The 23,020-nt window shown below is 41.1% G+C and overlaps 1 protein-coding gene across 8 annotated transcripts in view; it reads right to left on the bottom strand.

Moving 5' to 3' along the window:
- The window catches only part of THRB (thyroid hormone receptor beta), a 388,788-nt gene that overhangs the window by 9,777 nt on the left and 355,991 nt on the right, over window positions 1–23,020 (bottom strand). For all 8 annotated transcript variants that reach the window (XM_063113671.1, XM_063113673.1, XM_063113669.1 and 5 more), the window contains exons 5-8: window positions 21,301–21,401; window positions 15,990–16,137; window positions 13,085–13,290; window positions 5,300–5,446 (exon numbers count right to left, since the gene is read on the bottom strand). In XM_063113671.1, coding sequence (XP_062969741.1) covers window positions 5,300–5,446; window positions 13,085–13,290; window positions 15,990–16,137; window positions 21,301–21,401 — 602 coding nt within the window. The remainder of the gene's footprint in view (window positions 1–5,299; window positions 5,447–13,084; window positions 13,291–15,989; window positions 16,138–21,300; window positions 21,402–23,020) is intronic.

A 23,020-nucleotide genomic window follows, 5' to 3' on the forward strand; every position in this document is an offset into this window, starting at 1 on the left:
TTGGTTACTGTGTTAATTAGGATTTGTGATAATGTGATAACATCAATAATAAACTTAAAAAAGAACTTTACTAAGAAAAATAATAAAAGAATTTTATTTTCTGGAAGGTATGATGTTTAATTAAATGCCTTTATCTAGTTTGAAAGGCTATTAGTTAATGGGTGTTTTTGATGAATTGGGCATTATGCTGAGATTTACATGCATCACCTTTTTTAATCTTCCCAGCAATAGAGTGAGGTAAATATTCTAATTCCAATTTTATTTACAGATGTGGAAACCCAGGCACTGAGAGGTGAGTAACATGCTAGGGGGTCACATGAATGTTTGTGGGTGAGGCTAGGATTTGAAACTAGATCTGTCAGAATCCAATGTCAAGAGAAGAAGAGAGCATGCTCTTTGGAAGTACCATGGAAGTGACTAAGTTTCCATAAACAATGAATATGTAAATTACACATAATATCCATCTCTTCATTGAAGTAGTTACACATTCTTTTTTTAAAATTGGTTTAAAAAATTTTTAAATTTAAAAAAATTTTAAAATTTAGAAAAATTTTAAAAAATTAAAGAAAATTTCTAAATTAAAAAAAATTTAAAAATTAAAAAAAATTTTTATTTAAACATATTGATTCTACATATTTATGGGGTAAACTAAAAATTCTTTTGGGGAAATTGTCTTGGCAACATTTGACCAGTCCAATTTAATTTTTTATATGAAAGTGAAAGTAATACTCCTGAATTACATTTAAAATACTCGATATTTCATGTTTGTCACTAGCTGAGCCTAGTCACCTTGCCATGTAATTTCAAACTGCTTAGCTTTTTCTACAGAATAAAAGTCATTGCATATTCAGTTCTGGAATACATACATACAAATTCTCCTCTTCCACCCATTTGAAAAAATAATCATTGTGGTTTGCTTTGGTTTAGGTTCTGATTTGTACTTCTGATTCTTGGATTCATAGTGCAAGAGGGTGGTAGGAAATAGGAAACTCCAGCTTGGATAGATCCTCTACAGGTAAGATGGAGAACTGGCTAGAGCAGGCAGAGGCTGGCCTTAATGACTAGGGTAGTAGGTCTACATTTCAGCCCTATCAGGATCACCTGAAGGCTTGTTAAACACAGATGGCTGGCCTCACCCCCCAAGTTTCTGCATTTCTCCCAAGTTCCCAGGCAATACTCATGCTGCTGGTTCGTAGACCTGACTCTTAAGAACCACGGTAGAGAACAGCAAAGAGAAATGACAAATCAGATCAAACCATTTATTTCTTTTTATCTAACACAAAGTATGCAAACTTGGGCAGACCCCACCTTTGAAGACAGGTCTGATTATAGATGAAGCAGAAGTTTTCCTTTTAAAACCTGCTAACTGGGCCAGCCCCGTGGCGCACTCGGGTGAGTGCAGCGCTTGGGAGCGCGGCCTCCGCGGGTTCGGATCCTATATAGGGATGGCTGGTGCACTCACTGGCTGAGCGCGGTGCGGGCGACACCAAGCCAAGGGTTGCGATCCCCTTACCAGTCACAAAAAGGACAAAAAAAAAAAAAAACCCTGCTAACTGATGATGATTAGTTCAAATTTAAATAAAAGGTGAGTAAGTATTTGCAAAGGATCACCAAGGGTTTGGAAACTGGGCCAGATACTTTTTCCTTTAAGAGAGATTTGTAGGATCCTGGTGAGATTTGTTTCAACATGTGGGCAAATAATCTCTTAGACACCTGCCAAAATGCTTTCATTGTGAGAACGCTCCAACAAGGGACTGACAGGCAGAGGCACAGAGATGCTCCCACAGAGTCTTCCCATCTCCTCAGGGGAGCATCACTCAGGTTGAATAGGAAAGATGACAGTGCCCTGTCATCTTGGGGTCATACTTATGTATTGTTTTGGCAGCTCTGTCAGCAATGATTTTAGATTTTGCAAAGCCGAGGTGTCATACCAACCTTGTTTGGCAGATAAGCATGGATCTGAGCAGAACAATGACAACAAACACAATTTGAATGGCAGATGCATCAAACTGCTACTGGCAAGAGATCCCTGGCTCTCAAGACCACCTGGGATCTCCAACCCACTCTACTGGTAGCTCAAGGGCCTACACAGTTCATTACCCTCTCTTGGGTCTCAAAGAGTATGTAGAAGCCTAAAAGGTCCCCAGGAGGCCACAACACTGGAAACCCATGCATCTCTGCTGTAAAAGTGTTCCTGCCCTCCCCTGCCTTTAGTAATTTGGACTCTACAAAATATCAGGTTGAAAGAGAGATGGAATCATGACAATGAAACAGGCTTAAACCTCTAAGGGAAACTTGAAGAGATATGCTTGCCACACGCATGCTTGAAAAGTTCCACGTTGATTGCTCACCCTTGTCATGGACATACACGCACTGTAGAGATGGCTTCTTTTTTTTCTTTCTTTAACTGAGATACCTCTTCAGTGGTTGGTTTACATGAGCTTTACATTTTTAAAGAAACATTCTTGGTGGGCATTCAAAGAGTGCCATGTCATGGGCAGGCTGGCTTGAGCTGTAAGGGTAGCCAACGCAATAGAATTCCTCCGCAGCCACCGAGGACTGGGGGCCGAGGGACACAGCCAGAGTGAGGACCCAGAAAGGTCCAGGAAAACAAAACCAGCCCAATTACCAAAAAGGAAGTATGACAGCTACAGTTGGCAGGAGTGAGAGGTAAAGGCACAGATGTGAGAATGTACACACTTTCTCTCTTGAGGGTGATTTGACAATGCAAATTGAAAGCCTTAGAAGGTATATATCTTGGTCCTTAAATTCCATGTCCAGGATTTACCTTAGAAAACAGTCAATGATGGGGGCAGGGCATAGTTGCCAGAATTTTTAATGAAAAAAGTGAAAATGAACTACAGATACAGTAAAGACAGATAAATTATAGCAGATCTATTCTTTGGAATACTATATAGTCATTAAAAATCACTTTGTGAAAGAATATGTAAATAATATGTCCTACTGTTGAGGGTAAAACCTTAGGAATGGGGATGGGTGCTGGTAACGTTCTGCTTCTTTATCTTGGTGCTGATTATGTGGGTGGGTTCAGTTTGTGAAAATCTATCGAGTTGCACCCATAGGATATGTGTGCTTTACTCTTTAATAAAAAGTTACAAAAAGAAGTTTCATAAATAGAAAGTACATTATGGTATAAGTTATATTGACATATATTTTTCTATTTCATATATATGTACGTGTGTGTATGTGTGTGTCTACACAGAACTATTTGAAAAAGGACTAAAACAGTCTCTGAAACGTTACTGGTATTATCTTGTGGTAGTGTTACCATGAAGCGTTACATCTATTATGCTGCATAAATCTTCAGTGAATATGCATTGTTTTTGTGATATCTTCCAATATGTTAATAAATGCTAATTTTTAAAAAAGATGTCAAAGGCATGGGAAGCTCCATGCCAAATGCAAATATGAGTCAAAATTCCTTCCCCAGGCACTAAGTCGTTCCCCCTGCAGGGCTATGGGTACTAGCACATCACGCATCCCGGAGTATAGACTGAATATTTGTGTTCCTCTAAAATTCATATGCTGTAACCTAATCCTTAGTGTGATGGTGCTGGAAGCAGGGACTTTGGGAGGTGATGAGGTCATGAGAGTGGGGCTCTCCCAAAACTGATGATTGCTCTTATGAAAGAGGCCTCAGAGAGCTCCCTTGTCCCTTCTACCATGTGAGGACATCGGGAGAAGACCGCGTCTATGAAACAGGAAGTGGGCCCTCACCAACAATAAAGCGGCTGGCATGTTGATCTTGGACTTCTCAGTCTCCAGAACTGTGAGAGATGAATTTCTGTTGTTTGTAAGCCTCCTGGTCTGTGGTATTCTGTTATAGCAGCCTGAACTAAGATGCCTGGCCCCCACCACAGTGAAGCTGGGGGGCAAAAGGCAGGTGTGTGCTTCCCTCTCAGCTGGGTCTGGGGGGTCAGATACCTGTGTGCAAAGCCAACTGCCCTGTCCTTCTGGGTGTGGCTTCTGTGGAGGCTCAGAAATAGGCAATTGGTATACCCACCAATGTCTGAGGTCTCTCTGATTCCAGCAGGGCTCCTGTTATTGCAAACTTAAAGGTATAAATGAGCTGGGAGCTAAGGTAGCAGGGAGTCATTCCAGGTGAGGAAATTCAGCTTTTTCTAGGTAAGACTAGAATCAATCACTTAACACTTAGGTTGCTAACGTAAGAGGCTTGCAGCAGAATGTGACCGTGACCATCTCTATTTGGTATCTTTCTGGGTTCCCTTGAAGGTGTGAAGAGCAATAGATTGGCACCTTATGGAGTTTTTCACAGGGAAAAGTTCTCCAGAAAACATAGTCAACCACATTGGATTCAAGAAAGGAAGTTAGAGGCAGGATGGAAATGTAATAGATGAAATAACAGCAGTATTAGCAGCTAAAATTTATGGAACACTTATAATGACCTACCCAGGCATTGTCCAAATGCTTTACATATATTTTCCTATTTAAACCTCCCAACAGCTCTAAGAGGTAGATACTATTATGATTCCCATTTTAAAGATGAGGTAACTGAGGTCCGAAGACATTAAATAACTTGTTTAGGATTCTTCCTCATGCAGCTGACTGCAGAGCCAAGGCTCTCAGCGACCACGTGGCAGGACTGCTAAAGTTATGGATGAAATGTCCCAAAGGGACATAAGCTCTGGTGGGTGAGCTCTTTTGGTGCCCCAGAGATGGGGCAAGAAAGAGTGAGCGTAAGGAAAAGAGGGAAGATTAAGGAGATATTAAGAGCTTACTCTGTGAAGGCCACTTGACTATTTTTAAAGATTAAGAAATGACCACATAGCCATCTTGCTTGGATATGTAGTGGGAAGAATACAGACCTAGGTTCAAACCATGGCACCACAGTTGGATAAGTAAATTTAATCTCTTTGACCTTAATTTTCCCCATCTGTAAGATGGGGCTAATAAAAGCTACCCTGCAGATCTGTTAGAAGGTTTGGATTCAATGTGGGACAACTTGAGTATGTAACTAGGACATCGTAAGTGCTGAATGGATGGAAGCTCTTGCTATCGTTATTTCGCTAGGCCTGGAGTCAGGGGGATAGGCTAGGATCTTGATGGACTTCACGTGGATAAGCTACTGAACGACGGCTGAACAGAGAAGGTGGGGAAATACAAATGAAATAGAGTGCATTTTCATTTTGTGCTGACATTGCTTTTATATGACTAAGTTCTTACTAATTAATATTAAATTATAAATAATCCCCAGTATTTCTGGAAATTGATGAAACTATAATGAAAAACAACGCAGGAGGAAAAACGATTTTCTCACCTCACAAAACATAGGCAACTTTTTGGCAAAATCCACCACTCTGGTAATTGCTGGTGTGATGATTTTTGTGAAATGGCTGAAGGCTTCCAAGTCGACCTTTCCACCTTCTGGGGCATTTACTATTGGGGCTTGCCCAATATCTTCTGGCTAAGGAGGAGAAACAAGAAAGATTTAAATGAAGACCTTGAAAGGAGCTTTATTTATCACAGGTCTCATGCAGCAGAATATCTCTTCTGAACTGACATCCTGTACAGTTTCCAGTTTTCACATTGTTTAGTAACAAACTGTACAGTTTTCACATCATTTATTTCTTTGAGCAAAAATATATACGTCTTGGCTGTTGCTTTAATAAGCCTCTAGTGATAATGTTCACAGGCTTATTGCTGTAGAAAAAGAGAAAGAGAGAGAGAAGAGAAGAGGAGGAGGAGGGAGTGAAAGAGGGAGTGAGGGAAGGGCAGTCATTTGGGTTTTGCTTCTGAATGCACTGAGTGTATACTCAGGCCAGATGACATAAATCCTGGGGGCTCTGGCACTTTCAGAGCGCTGCTTATTCTGGGGTGTGTCTGTGTGTGGGAGGTGTGCCCAGCATGGGCGGTGATGGAGGGCTGTGATGGGAGAGGCCTGGCAAAGAGTGCCCCGTGGGCTCACTCTTGCTTTTACCCAGCTGCTGGGGCTTGAAGTTTCTCTCTGCCCTTCAGACTCACCTTTGAGGTGGTCTCAGCTGAGGCCTTCTGGGGGTGTGTGTGGGGGAGAGCTCTCCTGCAGGAAATGGAGGCGTGCAAACTTGGCAAACCTTAGGTCAAACTTGGCGAATTGACTAGTATTTGGCATCCCCAGGGTGCTTCTCTGTCATGTACTTGCTCAAGAACAAGCACATGGCCTTGCTGCTCAAAGGGAGGTGCAGCAGCACGGGTGTCACCTGGGGACTTGTTAGAAATGCAGACTGTCAGGCTCCTCTCCAAACTTGATGGCTGATGGCACAGAATCAGCATTTTAGCAAGACCCCCCAGGTGACGTGTGTGCACCTTAGGCTTCCCCACGTCCAGGGAGCCATCTTGCTCTTTAGCCTCGCATTCAGTGACCTCATTATGTGGTATCCCTAAGAGTATCCCCTGCTGTTGCCCAGTGCTTCCTGGCAGGAACAGTCCTCTCCACTGTCTCCTCTTGTTTTTGTGATAATAACAGCCACCATCTATTTGTGGCCTACAAGCCAGACATGCTACCCCATTTCAGGTGGTCCTCAGACAGCCCTGATGTGCAGATGAGCAAACCTGGCTCAGGAAGGTTCAGTGAAACCCACTGAGGCCAGCCTGGAAGCTGGGGCCCTGATACCACACTGCGGTCTTCCCAGGGGCACCACATCTCCCCACCCCACTCAAGGCTTTTACTGTCTGTACACTTTCTGACACCAGGGAGCAGAATCTTCACTCCTCTTAACACTCCCCTTGCCAGCCTCTCCAGCTGTCTTCCAGGAAGATGTGAATGTGACCGTGGAGCCCAGAGCCACAGTGAATGGACAGGAACAAGGCCTGGTCTCTTCAAGGCAGCCAGGGGGTGGGAGGTGGAGGAGGGTGGGCAGGAGGGATGGGAACGAGGAACTGACAGTACGAGTGAGTCCAGCAAGACCGACTCCCTCACTTGCAGAGCAGTGAGAACACTGCCAACGGCAAAGTTAGGCAAGGCTTTGACCTAACAGAGTGGCCCAAACTTCATGGTGCATCAGAATCACCTGGTTTCTGGGCCCTACCCCCAGAATTTCTGATTCAGTAGGTCAGAGGTGGAGCCCGAGAATCTGCATTCCTAACAAATTCCCAGGTGATGCTGGTGCTGGGCCTGGTACCACACTTTGAGAACCACTGGGCTAGCAGTGACCACATCCGGATCAGAGTAATCTGGTTATCCTATTTCTTCCCACATACCCCTATTACTGCTCACATCTAACTTTCAGCAGGAGGAAAAGCAAAAGAAGATTCTTTTACTCTCCTGTTGCCAGGGTACTAGGGTCAACAGGACCAGCTCAGGCCCTCCAAGGGTGTGGTAAGAGTCGTGGTTACTGCCTCAGGGGAGAATTTTTAAACATGTTACATAACAAACTCTGGCAGCATTTACCTTTCTTGGATTATCCAGCAGGTTCTGTTTATTTTTTACTTTATTTTTTTTGTTTGCTTTGGTGGCAGCGTTTCTGTCATGTTTTCATAATGAATGACAATGTTTTGGGGCAACTGTTGGCACAGCAAGCCCAGGGAAGGCTACTGTTGTGCTGGCTTTCCAGATGCAGATGAAATTGATGGAATAATCACATGTGCAAATTCCTTCTCTCTCCCTCTTTCTCACATAGACTGAGCTAAGGCACAAGGGACATCAGTTCCTCCTTTGGGTACTGCTCCTCCCCGCATCCTTCGGATGTCCTTACTCTTTATAATTTCTTCTCTTCTCACCCCTGAAAATGAGGCTCATGTCACCTACCTCTTCTACTTTACAAGTCTGTTATGCTAAAGGGAAAGTGGGCACACATTCAAAAAGGTAGGGAGTTTTATATAAAAATTATATAAATATATATGGTTGATATGTATATGTAAAATTTACATATACTGTATATACATACAGTAACTTTTTTTAGAAATAAAAATATTTTAATAACATGGTTTCAGCCTGGTTGAATCAAACATCTCCTCATTGAATGTTGATCAATCTAATCTGATTGTATTTATAAGGTATCCAGTGTCCTTTGAAATGCTGGTGGGTTGACATTGACGTTAATAATTTTCATTTCGTCTGTGGGTGTGTGGGGTATCTGACCACCTATGACCTCTCTAAAGATTTGAAAAAGGGAGGGAAATTATGCAAGAAAATATGGCAATTTTAATTAAAATGAAACCCCCAAATGTAACGACCTTACAAGCTTTTCTGTTGAAAATATATGTCAGGGTAGAAGAAAATATGCTCCTCTGGGACAGCGGGTTTAGGGAGGGGGACAAAAGCAGAGATTCAGGTGTGTGCACTGGTGTGGCATTAGCCCTACTCAGCACGAGGGGAGGCTGGTATACCCATCACTTCGAACTGGCTTTCTGCATTGGCAGTTTCATCAGCATTGACCAAGGTGAGTAGGAAATGCTGCCAGCTGACCTCTGCCAAGTGGCTGGCTCAGAGCCAAGGACATCTTGGCTTGAATAGGCAGCTCTTTGGCACACGCAGAGTGGGGTGGGGCCACACGGGACCCTCCCGCCTCCGCTTGTTTTAGGGTGTCTTCTAGCAGCTTAGCAGCTTGCAAGGCTGGGCTGGAAGAAATGGGCAGACAGATTCCTGGTCCCTGGGCTTTGGGACAGGACTACAGGCCGGCCATTTTCCTGGGACAAGCAGGGATAGGATGGTGAGGGTGGCAGTGGTAGGGATGATACACATAGTAACCATTTAGGTGGTTGTTAACTATATGCCAGTCTTCAGCCATACCACCCTGAACACACCTGATCTCATCTATTAATGACATGCCAAGCACTGTCAGATCCTTTATATCTATTCCTTTATGCCATTTGGTAAGGACATAAGGCAACTGAGCCTTAGAGAGGTGAAATCGCTTGCCCAAAGTCACACAATTAAAAAGCAACAGAGGCAAGCTCTGGACCCAGACTGCATGGTGCCAGTCTCCACTCACATAACTACTAGACTACCCTGCCTTCTTCTGATGTGATTATAATCATTTGGGGTGATAGCTGCCTTCCTAACTTGATTGCACTTCTCCTGTGACCTGTCCACACAGGTCACACATGGCTAAATCACCCACCCTGCCTGACCCTTCTGCTTATGCACCTTCTCTGAGGCTACCCCAGTTGAGGATGTGTGAAATTGGACAGTAGCCCTGCCAGGGGAAAAGTAGGGCAGGCCTGCCCTGCGTCTAAAGGTCACCTTTTATACTTGGGTAGAAAATCCATCCAAAGCCACACCTTTGCATGTATAGCAGAATAATGATACAATGTCTACAGACAATAATAACACAATATCAACAGACAAGATTGTTGCTGGTAGGGAGTTATGCCAAACCCAATGTCTTGCTGCCCAGGGAGGTACAGGAGCACTGCCCTCAGTGGAGACCTGCCTCCCTTGCTTGGCATCATGCTACTTGTGCCCTCCTTGCCCACTCCTACTTTCCCATCATCACTGTCCTCACCCACAAATTGTTAGTGGTAAGACTGGGCATTTCTGTAGCCTCAAGGATTTGAATGCATTGGAGAAAATTAGAAAGTTATATAATTTAAATGCTTTTGGAAGTAGTTTTAAAGAGTGGCTTTAGATTTGTGATGAAAATCTGCAAGGCTTTTGCAAAATTTCCTCATTTGCCAAAGACTCTAATTTTCTAGGACCCAAACATAGATTTGAAAACCTATGTCAAACCACCAGTCTCTATTTTTGACTTGAGTCTTAGTCTCAGGGTAAAAAATGATGAAATGGTGTTTTGGGGGGAATAAGCTATTTATCCATTCTAGATAAATGAATACTTTAGCTTTTATGACAATTTATATTTTTTAATCCTGTATGACATATTATTATACTATTATTACCATAATAGGCCTCCTCAAATTCTTTTTCAGAACAAGATGGGACATCAACACATAAAAACAAATAACATGCATAGCAGTGTTGGAAGCACAAGAAAAGGGATATCAGCCACACAGGAGGTGCAAATCCTAATGTGTAAGCCCATTCAGTACACGCTACCTTTCAGTGCATGAATACCCTTTAGCAAAGCTGTCTTTAACTAAGGATTCTTAATACCCTCGCAGGAATAATTCAGCACTCAAAAGAGTGAAATTTTCATCCTGAGAATAAATACTCAATTAGAGTCACCTTTCTGCAAGGAGTATGTGTAAATATGGAAACTGGCTGAGACACAGGGCTTAACTGTACTGTCTCTGAGGATGGGCCAGTGGAACTGTATGTTCAGTTTAACAAATATTTATTGAGTTCGGCTCTGGTTATCTACTGCTGTGTAACAAACTACCCCAGAACTTAGTGGCTTAAAACAACATTTTAAAAAATTATCTCTCAGAGTTCTGGGGATTGATGGGCACGGTTGGGAGGTTTTCACATGGGGTTCCTTATACACATGTCTTCAAATAGCAGTAGAGGCTGGTGTCATCTGAAGGCTTCTTTACTCACATTTCTGGTGCCTGGGCTGGTTGGGATTTCTCTTTCCATGTTGCCTCTTCACATGGCTAGCTTGGGCTTCCTCACAGTATGGTGGTCTCAGAGTAGTTGAAGTTTTTTACATAGCAGTTGGCTTCCCCCAGAGAGGACAGGTGGCTTCCCCCTCCAAGAGACCCAAGTGGGAGCTGCATGATTTCTTATATGACCCAATCTCAGAAATCATCCAAGCATTACTTTCCACAAAAATCCATTATTTAAAGGAATCACAGACCAGCCTAGATTCAAGGGGAGAAAGGAATAGACTCTACCTCTCCATGGGAGAGAATAGGCTGTATATACAGGGAAGAAAGAATTTGATGGCAGCCATGCTGGAGAAGGGCTACCACAAGTTTCAGCCACACATGGGATAGGCACTGAAGTGTCAATGCTGAATGGAACATGGGGTGATCGCAGGCACAGAAGGGGACTGGTTGAAAGAAATGGAGATCACGGTAGAGACAGTGGAGTAGTTCTGATAGCTCCCAATTCCCCTTTAAGAAAAAATGCCTTGGAGAAAGTTATTTATATTTGGATCAGAGGGACAATTTCTTGAACAGAACAAGGATCTACAAAAGATACATCTCATGTCAGCTCCGCAGAGGAGGGGACGTTGGTGGGTAAAACAATTGCTCTCTTTGCCTTCATTGTACTTACCACCACCTGCATTTCTTTTGTTTATTTAGCCTTATTGTCTATTTCCCTCCACTGGAATGTGGCTGATTTATTCACTTCCTGGCACACAGTAGCTGCTCAATAAATGTTTCTTAAATAAAAATGAATCTTTAGAGTCTGGAAAGAAGCACCCTAGTGACCACTGAAACTGGTTGAGATAGACTATTCTCTTTTGAGAGTAAAGAAAAGTGTCAAATTCCCTATACCACGTCCAGGATGTGCTCTAAATCCTCTACCTTACTTGGAATTCAGCTTGATGACTACTTGAAATCAGAAGGCAGAACAAGCCTGAAAGTGGTTCAACAATGTCTATTTATGGCTGACATATTCGGGGAAAGGATAAATTTAGGCTTGCATTAGGCAGGACTCTATCTTGCTATGCCCCAAATATATTGAGTTAGAATTGGCCTATCGATTCAGATTAGTGTTTTAGAATTTCATGGCAAACATACCAGGGCGGAAGTGAAGATAAAGGCATTAAGAGACTGCCCCTCCAAAGAGCTGTGTCTTTGGAGGCTTTTTGGGCTTGTGCAGGTGCCAAGGTTGCACAGGGTAGTGGGTAGGAGCATAGAGGCTGGAGCTGGCTGGAGCTGTCACCACTGCCCACTGGTTGTAGGAGCTTGTGCAAGTTTCTCTAATTTTTCTGTCTCAATTCTCCCTTCTGTAAAATGGAGATATTAACTGCATTTACCTACAACATTGGTATAGGGAATTAATGTATGGAAAGCACTTAGAATAGTACTTGGCATATGGTAAGGGTCATCAGAGTGTTTGCTAACATTGCTGCTAGTGGAAGCCATCAACAAAGTGCTGGGATTGTTTCATTAAGACAAGGAATGTAATTGTTTCAGGGCAGGTGAATCATAGGTAAGCTTTTTCTTTCCAAAAATTTCCTTTAAGATTTTTGTTATGTTGTTTTAACAACAACAATGGCAAAAACCTATCACATTATAATGTTGATGTTGAGCTAATGACACCACTATATCTTCTTGTTCAGAGGGGGAGGTGCTCTGTACCCTGGGGATACAGACATGCCCACAGAACATCTGATGCCAGGGCTCAGGGAGCTACCCATAAACTGTTTCCTGTCATACACTGAGAGCAGGCTCAGTCTCTGAGATGGTCAAACACCAGTTGCGGTGGGTAATGCATCTAACGAGGTGGGTGGAGAGCCTGGACTTGGAACCAGAGACCTGAGTTGGCTTTTGGGCCTGGCTTAGCCACTTCTAAGCAGTGTGATCCTGGGCAAGCCACTTAAGGCCTTGGGCTTGGTTTCATACATCTGTAAAATGGGGATAGTAATTCCAGCCTACCTCAAAGCACGATGAAGTTCCAATGAAAAGTGGATGGGGAAGAGTTTCACAACTGTTAGTCTTTATAAAAACATCTGACATCAATATTCCAAGGGTCTGGGAAGATCTGTTTTCTCTATACTCTCCCCCTCCCCCATCTTCTTTGCCCCCTTCCCACTGTCTTGCTGGACTCAAGCTCATCAGTTTTAAGCTAAAAATTTTGACTTCTATTAACATAACATTTGAGGTATGGGACATTTCATTCCAGCGGTTATTCGAAAGGGGATATTTTGGTGCAAGTTTAGAGGACTAAGTATGCGTGTACGGGCATCTGAGGGAAGAGACAGGTATAAAAAGAGAAAACTGGCAGGTGAAGAATTTTACTAATTAGTTGGTCCAGGACTGGCCTTACTAACAGCAGAAGCAAAGTGAGATACTGTGGCCTAAGAAACTGCTTCACAGACCTCGGGTTCAAATCCTGGCTCTGCAAGTTACCTGACCTCTCAGAGCTGCAGTTTCCTATCAATAAAACAGAGGCAACAGCACCAGCCTCCCAGAGTTGTGAGGTCTAAACGAGTCGAGGTAGGAAACCCCTGGCACGTAGCTGATACCGGTATTGAGCTGTGCAAGGAAGCCTTACCAGGAATTTCCGCTTCTGCTTCCAGTGGCTGCCCTGGGCATTGGTTGCAACGTGGGCTTCGGTGACAGTTTTGATGAGCTCCCACTCCTCGTCTGTGGGCTCCGGCTTGTGCCCGATGGATTTCTGCAGCTCTTCACGCCGTCTCTTCTCCCGATTCTCCTCTATCAGCTTCCTCTTGGCCAGCCTCTTGCTGTCGTCCAGCACCACTGGGAGGGGAGAAAGATGAGATAAGACACACAAAGACCCTGAGACACATGGCAATGGCATGCCCTGCAGCCTCAGGGGTGGGGCCCACTGACATGCAGATCACTCAGCGGTCCTACGAGCTGGGCCTCACTAGGACATGTTTTCCCCTCGGCAGTAAATTGCCATTCACCAGCTATTGTCCCACATGAGCCCTGGTGCGGAACTCCCAATGCTCAGGCAGCTTTCAAAAACAAAGCCCCAAGGGAGTTGGACACTGGACACCCCAACTCTGCAGAAGGTGGCCCTAGAGAGAGTAAAGCAGAGAGAAATAAAATCTATATTACCTGCAGGATCACAGACAAATCCTTCTAGCCAATCATTTGAATTTACCCTCAGAGTTTCTGTCCTTCCTTCCTCCCCTAAATGGCTCTCAGTATGGAGAACTTCAGGTTAAAGAAAAATTCTGGAGTGGTAAATGATCCCTTCCTCAGAGAAAAAAGGGCCCCAACTCTCCACGCCTCCCTTATAGGCTAATTGGAATGTGGCTGGGCCTATCTTGGGCCTCTCAGGTATGCACTTGGTATTACTTTCTACATTGTTAATCCTCAATGGTGGACAAAGAGCCCAGGCTTTGGAATCTAGAAATACTCGGCTTTGAATCCATTCTAGCTGTGTGACTGCTGGCAAGTTACTTAGGCTCTCTGAGCTTTCATTTCTTTCCATATGAAATGGAGCCCAAAATACCCACTTCATAGGGTATTCAATGAGACAATGCACTGTAAGTGCTCCGTAAATGCAGTCATGACTTTTATCATTTGTGCAGAAGGGAAATAGGAAGATCAGGTAATAAGAAACCTATACTTCTGTGGTTAATTTCCAAAACAAAACAATTTCACTAGATTCTTAGCAACTATCAGTGCAATGGAAAGGCTCAGGTTTTACATTACAGAGTCATAGTATTTTAGGGCCATTCCTTGATGAAGGGGTGACCTTGCAGAAAATGAAAAAACAAACAAACAAAAAACAACAGACATAGCAGGAGGAAGAGAACCAAGGTGCCCAGCTAATCCACAAACAGAATATTAAACCTCAGATCATCTAGATTTGACTAGATTGTCAAAGTCATGTGAGCATTTACAAATGTGGAAAATATGTCTTGTTAAGTCACTTTGGTTCACTTACTAAAGGGAGAGGAGGAATGAGTAATAATACTCATAGCCCCATTTCCCAAATGCTTCCAGTGTGCCAGGGATTGTTGCATTTGGCGTGCATTATCTAATTTAATCCTGAAAACAACCCTAAGAAGTTGGTAATGATTTCACAGAAGGGAAACCCAGGGCTTAATTCTGAAGGTCACACAGCTAATAGGTGGTGGATCTGGGACTAGAACAGAAGTTTTTCTGATTATGAAGCCTGAGCTCTTATAATGCCTCACAAGCAAGTAGGGGGCACTCAGAATTGATTTCCACACAGTCTAGATTAACACTGAGTTTCTTAACCTCATAAACACTCATGTCTTAAATTTCTCAATAAAAGAAGGAAGTTGATATTCAATATTAACTGTTCATTATAGTGACATATCTAAGCATTTGACTCTAAGTCAGTCATATTCACATATCCTTATCAGGCATATTGGCAAGGGCTAAAAGTCTTTAAAGGGATGAACATGGAGAATAAACTCAGCCAGAGGTGAGGATTAACCCAGGATTTCCAGTCTAACACAACCCTCTTCCTTTTTTAAGATTCTTCATTCTGTCTTCTTTAATGGGCAAATCAGGACATTCCACAGATTTTTTTTTCCCCTGAGAGAATCCTATTTATCACATAGATGTAAACCATGATTATTTCCTTTCATCAGGAAAAATCCTCATTGCATTTTCTTTTTTCTGCTTTTCCTTTCTTTCTTTTTTTCTTTTTAATGAACAGTTGAAGTCTCACACTAATGTGCAAAAAATGTATGCCAGTAGAAATCATTAACATTGATGCCTGGCAAAGGGAGGCCACAGATTCTGAATGACATGATTCTTAACTTATGATTAGATTAATCAAAGTGACTGGTGTAAATCCCTCGCACAGTGTGGGGAGAAGAGACCCTAAGGGCTAATCTTACCACCATATGCTGTGGCACTTGGAAAACTGGGTAGAATGACTTCAGCTTGAAATGTCTTTATGGCTAAAAATATAACAAACAAGCAACTGCAGGATGACTCATGCAATAACACTCAAATTCACATTCTTCAGAAATTTCTGAACACGATGTTTTCTGCCAGTGCCCCATCTCCAAAAATGTCCATGAAATAAACTTCTGTCTCTGCTTTTAAAAAATATTAGGACTAGTCCATGAGGCTCTCACCATATGAACACTGTGTGTCAAATGATACCTCATCAAGGTAAATGGACTAGACATCTCATTTGTAACCTTTGTTACAAACAGAGTGACAGGGACAATTTAACCTCTTTCCCTCCTTCATAATCTGGATACTTGAGAGTTAGGAGTTGATAAGAGAGGGATAGGATGAAAACCACCCAGCAATGGCTCCCACCTCCTTTTCAGGGCAAGCCTGGATGTGGGGAGCGAGGGGTGTATGGGAAAGCAAGGTGTCCCCTCTCTGTCCGTGTGGGTTCCTGCTTTCTTTTCTGCCCGGTTGATCTCCTTGAACCAAACCCTTCCCCAATCAACACTCCTTGAATATGAAGCAAATGAAAAAGATCTACTTACAATCTGTTGCCATGCCAACATAGATGCATTTCTTAAAGCGACACTCCTGGCACTGATTTCGTGTAACTTTGTCTATGACACATTTTCCTTCATATTTACAGGAATAGGATGGATGGAGATTTTTCTGAATGGTTCTTCTAAAGAAACCCTACACAAAAAAGAAAGACCCAAAGCAACAGTTTCACATTTTCTAAAAATAAGTGATTCCAAAATTTTGTGTTCACAAAACCATGAGATGAATTGTTTTGGACTTTAAATGGTATTTGGGCCTCTAGCTCTACGTATTCAAATATGGGACAATTGGCCCAAAGTAAATCAAAGAATTCTAAATCTGAGCTGAACGATATGTCATAGGACTACAGAGTCAACACCTTTTTGGCATTTATTCAAGGAAAAGAGGCTAATGGGAAAATCTAGTGCTTGCTTTTATTTTTTCCTAAACATTGAATAATATAAATATATTATTTCATTTCATAGGGTGTCATAATTGTGTTGCTATATCAAGCTATGAGGAGCTTTGCTATATTATACTGGGAAATAAAAGAGCTGGGTACTTGTGAGACTATTTTAGTTAATAATTTAATCATTTAGTAATTAAATAGATGCCTGTAGAGATTTAATTTAATTCTGGCTTTTGATTCTTGAGATGGTCATGACCAGCTCACTTAGCCTTTCAAATAGTACTTAGGGAATAGAAAATTCTAGGTTTTCTACCAACATTTTTTTTCCCCATAGCTCACTGCATTGGAGTTTTTCCTTTCATAACACTCTTTTTCTCCAATATTTGTAGACATCATACATCTGCAAGTTCAATATTCTTCCCTTTCTAAAGGAACTAGAGAGTGCCACTGTAAAGTTTTCTGAGGACACTATTTTATTCTAGGTTTGGGTGACTTTTATAACACTCTCAGGGATGTGTTGTACTACAACCTTTCTGGACATGATGTTCAAGCCTTGCAACTGAACTCTATATTGTAGGAATTAAAAATGGCAGTGAGCAATTATTGTGACAGGCACGTTGCAAAGTGCTGTAGATGCATTCCATATCTTTCTATCTTTCCCACAGCCTTGTAAGGTAGGTAGTATCTCCATTATAACATCTCCATTAATATCTCCATTATAGAGATTAAAAAAAACCCAAAAAACAAAAAAGCAAAAAAAGTAAGCCTCAGACAGGTTAAATTATTTCCCCCAAATCACATGGTAAAGACATGCTGGAACTTGATTTGCAATCCAGGAGTTGCACTACAAACTTATTTGCTTAGCTGCTTACATGATGTAAAACAAAGTGAATTTTACTGTATTATTTAAATGTTTTAGATGGACAGATTATAAATAATCCCCTCCCTCGTACCCCTCAAAAAAACTTGGTTTTATCTGTTTTGGTAGAATAGCAAGGCGACAAAAGTTTTGAGGAATATTCTCTGCTAAAGCTTAAAGGGGGCCTCAAACTTTGTTAGATAAATGGTGGGACTGAAATATTGGTTGACCTACAATCAGCCCCAATTTTTGTCCTCCTGTTTAATTTTCTTTGGCTTTGATTATGTACATATAACCACTGGCATGTTTGTCACTCAGACATGAAAACTTTTCCTTATTAATAAAAAGGATCAAGGTAGGATTTTGTATTGGGTAAAGCAGAATAAAATGGAAAAATGCCACGAATCTGAGAAGAATGGACTTGATTTTGGGGCATGTGTGCAAATCTCTTCTCATTTTCATTGCTCAAGTTCTAACAGAAAATCTATCATATTTATACAGCATTTGGGCTTTGTGTCCTTATACATTTGAGTCCATTCATTTAAATGATGTTGATATACGTTGTAAGATTCACTAAATCACACATGGGACAGCTGTTTGAGATGTTAGCACTGTTTCCCTGTGTGTTCAAGACAGGCAAAACCTGTGAAAGCATGGATGTCAGAGCAGGCCACTGAACGAAAAACAAGCTTTCCTGCCAACTCCTTCCTTTACCTCTGTTACCCTCTGTCTGAGTAGGGCCCAGGAGGGCCAAAGAAACCCAGAGGTTCCCAGCAAGAAGATGTATGTCACAGGCAGGGAAGAGAGGGGTAGGTAGCACACCTCCTTCTGGAGGAGGCAACGTTTCCCTAAAAGTACCAGAGTCCAAACAGGAAATCCCAAAGCACAAAACGTTCAGCAAGAATGCTGACTGCTTCTCTGAGGATCAGAAAATTGTTAGTCTCTGAGGTTGGCGGGGCCCTTTTCTCCCCAACACTCTGTGCTGACTCATGTTCCGGGGTGGGGGTGAGCACATGGAAGAGTCAGACAACATTAAGGACAGAATGAGGTGTGATATACCAGACAGAAGGTAACGTTCATTTCTCCAAAAAGGCTACTCTGCGCACTTTTTGTTGGAAAGAATAAAATAATTTGTTCTTTGCTTATTTCAAAAAAAGAGTTGAGGTGTCCAGCTGTACTAGAGCCTACCTCTGATGACTTTTCTTGGGCATTTCATGAACCAGATCCTTTCTAAGATGTTGGCCTAGTCGAAGCTATAATAAAACATAGTTTGACATATGAGGAGGGGCCACTTCCTTTGCGTAATGTAAAGATGCTAGGTCCCTTGATTTTAAAAAGCGACAAAGTCATTAACGCCTGGAAGTGAACTTGAAAAGAAGACATTTAAAATAGTCTACTTACAAAAAAAAAAAAAATCCTTTTTGAGGTTAGCTGATAAAAGAGATGCCCCAGGGAATAAATAAAAACATATATTTCATTGATGATTTGTTGGTGAGTGGAGGTCTTGGTTTTATAAATCAATATCAGACATATTTTTTGCATTCTAAGAAGAAATGGATCCATTTATTAATGGTTCAAGATGATGCACTAATTAGTGTGATAGGGAGCTGAGTGTCACCTTCCTAGTTCAATATTTGGGCAGCTGTTAAAAAGCTTTGAGTCGTCCTTAAAAAATGGTTTATTGTGAGACAGTATCAACATTCTTTCTACAAAAGATGTATAAAAACCAGCACATGGAAACAGAAAAATCTTCAAAAGATTTCACTGTCATCAGGGCAAAAATGGGCAAAAAGATTCTCCCCATACACATTGCAAGTATGGGGTAGAAATATTTTTAAATTACAGGTTTGAATAAACAATACATGGAACATAGCCTTTTCATCTTTTACCACTCTTAAAATCGGTGTTTCATTTGAAAAACCTTTTTGTCTTTTTCCAGGATGCTTTGTAACTATATTAAATGATCTGGACGACCACCTAGGAAGGCTCTTTTCTGATTTTATGATGCAGGCCATCCTAGAAACAGAATTCTGATGTGACATAAAGTTATGCACAAAGGCTGAGAAATCTAGCTTTTTACTACATGATTTTTTCTTTTAAGAAAACCTCAGCTGAATCAGACCCCAAACATCCTGTGATCTTGGGAAAAGAGGCCAGTGGATTTCTTGATTATTATGAAGACAAACATGAGGCAGGGACATGAGTTAATAGCCTCAATTCTCTCTTTGTTTAAGTCAGTCACTAATAATACATGAAGTCCTCTGCAAGGCACATTCAGTCCTTAGCCACTTTGGGGAGTTAAGTATTAAATGGAATTTTCATTAGGGTCTCTCCCAGAATTCAAAATTTACCATTAGAAACTGACTTAAAAGAATCTCCGTGCTACATAATCAGGTAGGTAAGGCTTTATGAATTGGGGCTGATTTTGGAAAAAGGCCAGTTTGAATTACTGAGCTTTTGGAATGAGAGAATGTATCTAAAGTCTTATTACTTTTAAATCAAGCCAATAAAACTGTGCTTTCAAGAGATGGTCAGGTCTTCAAATTAACTAAAAGCCAGCACGTACTTGTAATTAGCTTCATTAAATTCCTTAAGACATTATTTTCATAGATGTAATGGCAACCTTTAGCCCAGTCTTTTTTAAAGGACTACAAATTTCAGATCAAAGGTGTATGGATGAATGAGAACATGTTGCATCACATTCCAAAAAACAGACTTGCAGATATGAGGCCTTGGGACCTTAGAAATAAACTCTTTCCAATGGGTGTATCATCCTACCATTTCTAGAAGGCTTCTTCTAAATGTTTCTTAATCTCATGCACAAAAGTAGGAAATTTGCATGGAAATATCTTCCATTAGGGAAATAGGGCACACTTTGGTTTAAAACAGAGCTAATGTTGATTTTTGGAGTTTAGGGGCAAGGGCAGGAGGAAAAGAGGTAGTTGGAGGAGAGAGAAGAGGAGAGAGGATATAAAGTGGGCGAGAGGAGAGAAGATGGAAGTGTTCATAAATTTTAATGCAATTTTTGCTTTAGGGTTTACATCTTGTGACAATTAAATATAAATGGTAAATAAAACAATTAACAAGAAAAAAAATTAAAACTTCTTCCCCAATTTTTAATACTTCCTCATTTATAAAACATTAGCTGAATGCTGGGTACAGCACTGGGTTAAGCTCTATTTGCCTTTATGCTAAACTTTATTTTCTAGGCTGGGTCATTGCACCAAAAGATATTTTCCAGAAAGCTTATCTTGATTTTGTTGCTGACGATTTTAAGTAGGCAAATTTAGACTCACTCTCAGGAGGCGAATGGTCTGTTGATCACTGGTACATTCTTGTAAAGTATTTCCCGAAGATAGGTCTGCAGAGCATACAATTAACTAACAGATGACCAGAAACTGCTTACTGACTGCAGGCTGTGCATAGAGCCCATTTGGATAATTCAGAACATAATTGAATCTAAGTAGTCTCAAAGATATTCCCTAATGGAACCCTTAAAAGTGAGGACATTCACTCAGATTAATAGTGGCAAACAGCCTGTGGGAGAACAAATGCTGTCTCTTCCCACACTGTGCATAAGACAGAAGGAGAAAATTATTTCTTAGGATGATGACATGTTAAAAATGTCTATGTTTTTTCCTGGGTGTAAGGTATATGGGAAAACTCAGTAATATTCTTGAAATTTTTCTGTAAATGTAAAATAATTTTAAAATAAAAGCTTATTTAATGGCAAAAATGAAAAAGTAAATAAAACATCTCTATGGTTTTTAAGCCCAAAGTAAGAATTTTCTTAATTTCTTTTCATTGTATTATTTCTCTTCTTGTTTTAAAAACACTCGCAGAGGTAAAGATACCAGACGTCACACCCGTGTAAGACTCCATTGAGTTATTTATGAGTTGGATAAAAATTTAGTTCTGAACGTGTCAAAAACGAAGCGCATACCAGACACGTGTACGATCACAGGCCATGAATGCTGGAATCTGGTTTTAATGTGAACTTAAATTTGCATTCTGGAAAAGTCCTGGGAGGGGATGGAACCAGGGCAATTACCTTGCAGCCTTCACACGTGATGCAGCGGTAGTGATACCCGGTGGCCTTGTCACCACACACTACACATAGCTCGTCCTTGTCTAAGTAACTGGGGATGTACCCTGTGAAGGAGATAAAAAGAGGGATGTGGAAAAACAATATCACATTAAAGTCAAAGATACGCCATAGCTAAGGACAGCGACAAAATTGGTTTGCCAAGAGGAGGTGACGACAGAAAAGACTTAAGGAAAACTTCAGTAAGTATCTTGCACTTGCAGAGTTAACATCAGGCCCAGGATTTCAGAATGCTTCAGAAACAGGTGAGATCACTCCTGCTGTGTAGGTGGGAATGGCTGAGAAGGCTGTTAGGGCAGTAAATCGAGTAGAGAAGCAGGATTTGAGACACCTGGAGTGCTCTGAATTCTGGATAATACAATCTCTTTAACGAGGCTAACTTTAGAACTTATTCTTAAGTGGAATGAATAAGGCCATCTAAAAAAATTTTGGTTAACTTGTGATATTATGATACACAATCCAAGAACACTGGGTAGTGCAGAATAATAGAGGTTCCGTTTATTATGAAAAAAAGAAAATCCAACCATAATTCTCTTTACTAGTGCACAATGAGTTTATTAGTTTAAATTCCTTGACCCAGGAAACTAAAGTTTGAAAACAAAGCAGAAGCCACTGCTTTCCACCTGTTTTTGCTTCTTCCTCTCATGTGGAGGTGATGTCCAACACGCAGGAGCTGATTTGGAAGGGCCAATCAGTTTCACACAGATCAACAGTTTGCCATAGAAACACACAGCTTTAGATAGGAGCAAAAAATCAAAAGAAGGCATGATTTGTTGGGATGTGGAGAAGGGAGAGTCTGAGAAAACAAAATCATTCTTTCTCTTGATCATGGCCCTTATGAAGTTCTCTGACTCAGTAAACTCTTCTTGGTTTTGATACAGATTAGCTAGGTTGAAATGACCGATGATTTACTGTGTATTTACCATGATATTTTCATAGACCATTTATTAAACCTGGTCACTTACTTTTCAGAAAACAAGCCATAAAGAAAACAGAAGAAAATGAATCCTTTTCACAATTTCTTAGAAATTACTTTGCTCAGACTTTAGAAAAATGTTCATTCTTGGGAGGCAGATAAATGACTTCAAAGTGAGACTTGGTAATATACAGGATATTTTTAAACATCACAGCTTTTCTAAGTTTACTTTTGCATCATGCAAACCATGATTCATCTGTTAAGTTCACTTCTAAGGCTTCAAAACTCTCATCAGATATTTTTAAAAAGAGAATTCTGGGAGAATCTGGGCAGGATAAAAGGGAACTGGATTGGTTCGTGTGTTCATTCATTCATCTATTCGTTAATTCAGCAAATGTTTATTTAGCATCTACTAAGTGCTTAGCACTGTGCTAGGTGTTGACATTATAAAAATGAATAAAACTTGGTTTCTTCTTTCGGAAGCATATGTGTAAGCAACTGAGTTCTGTTTCTCCAGCCTGGTCATTCCTCAGTGAAAGAAAGAGAAGAAAATGAAGGAAAGGTCGTGAAAATATCCTCAACATCATTGCAGGGAAATGCAAACAAAAACCACAATGAGATGCCACTTCACACTCCGTAGGATGGTTTCAACAAGAATGACAGACAATAACAAGTGTTGGTGAGGATGTGTACTCATGTGCTTGTGTGTGCATATAGACACTGACTTAGAGAACACAAAGTAACTTTTAA

The sequence above is a fragment of the Cynocephalus volans genome, chromosome 11 (assembly GCF_027409185.1).
Source record: "Cynocephalus volans isolate mCynVol1 chromosome 11, mCynVol1.pri, whole genome shotgun sequence".
Lineage (NCBI taxonomy): Eukaryota > Metazoa > Chordata > Mammalia > Dermoptera > Cynocephalidae > Cynocephalus > Cynocephalus volans.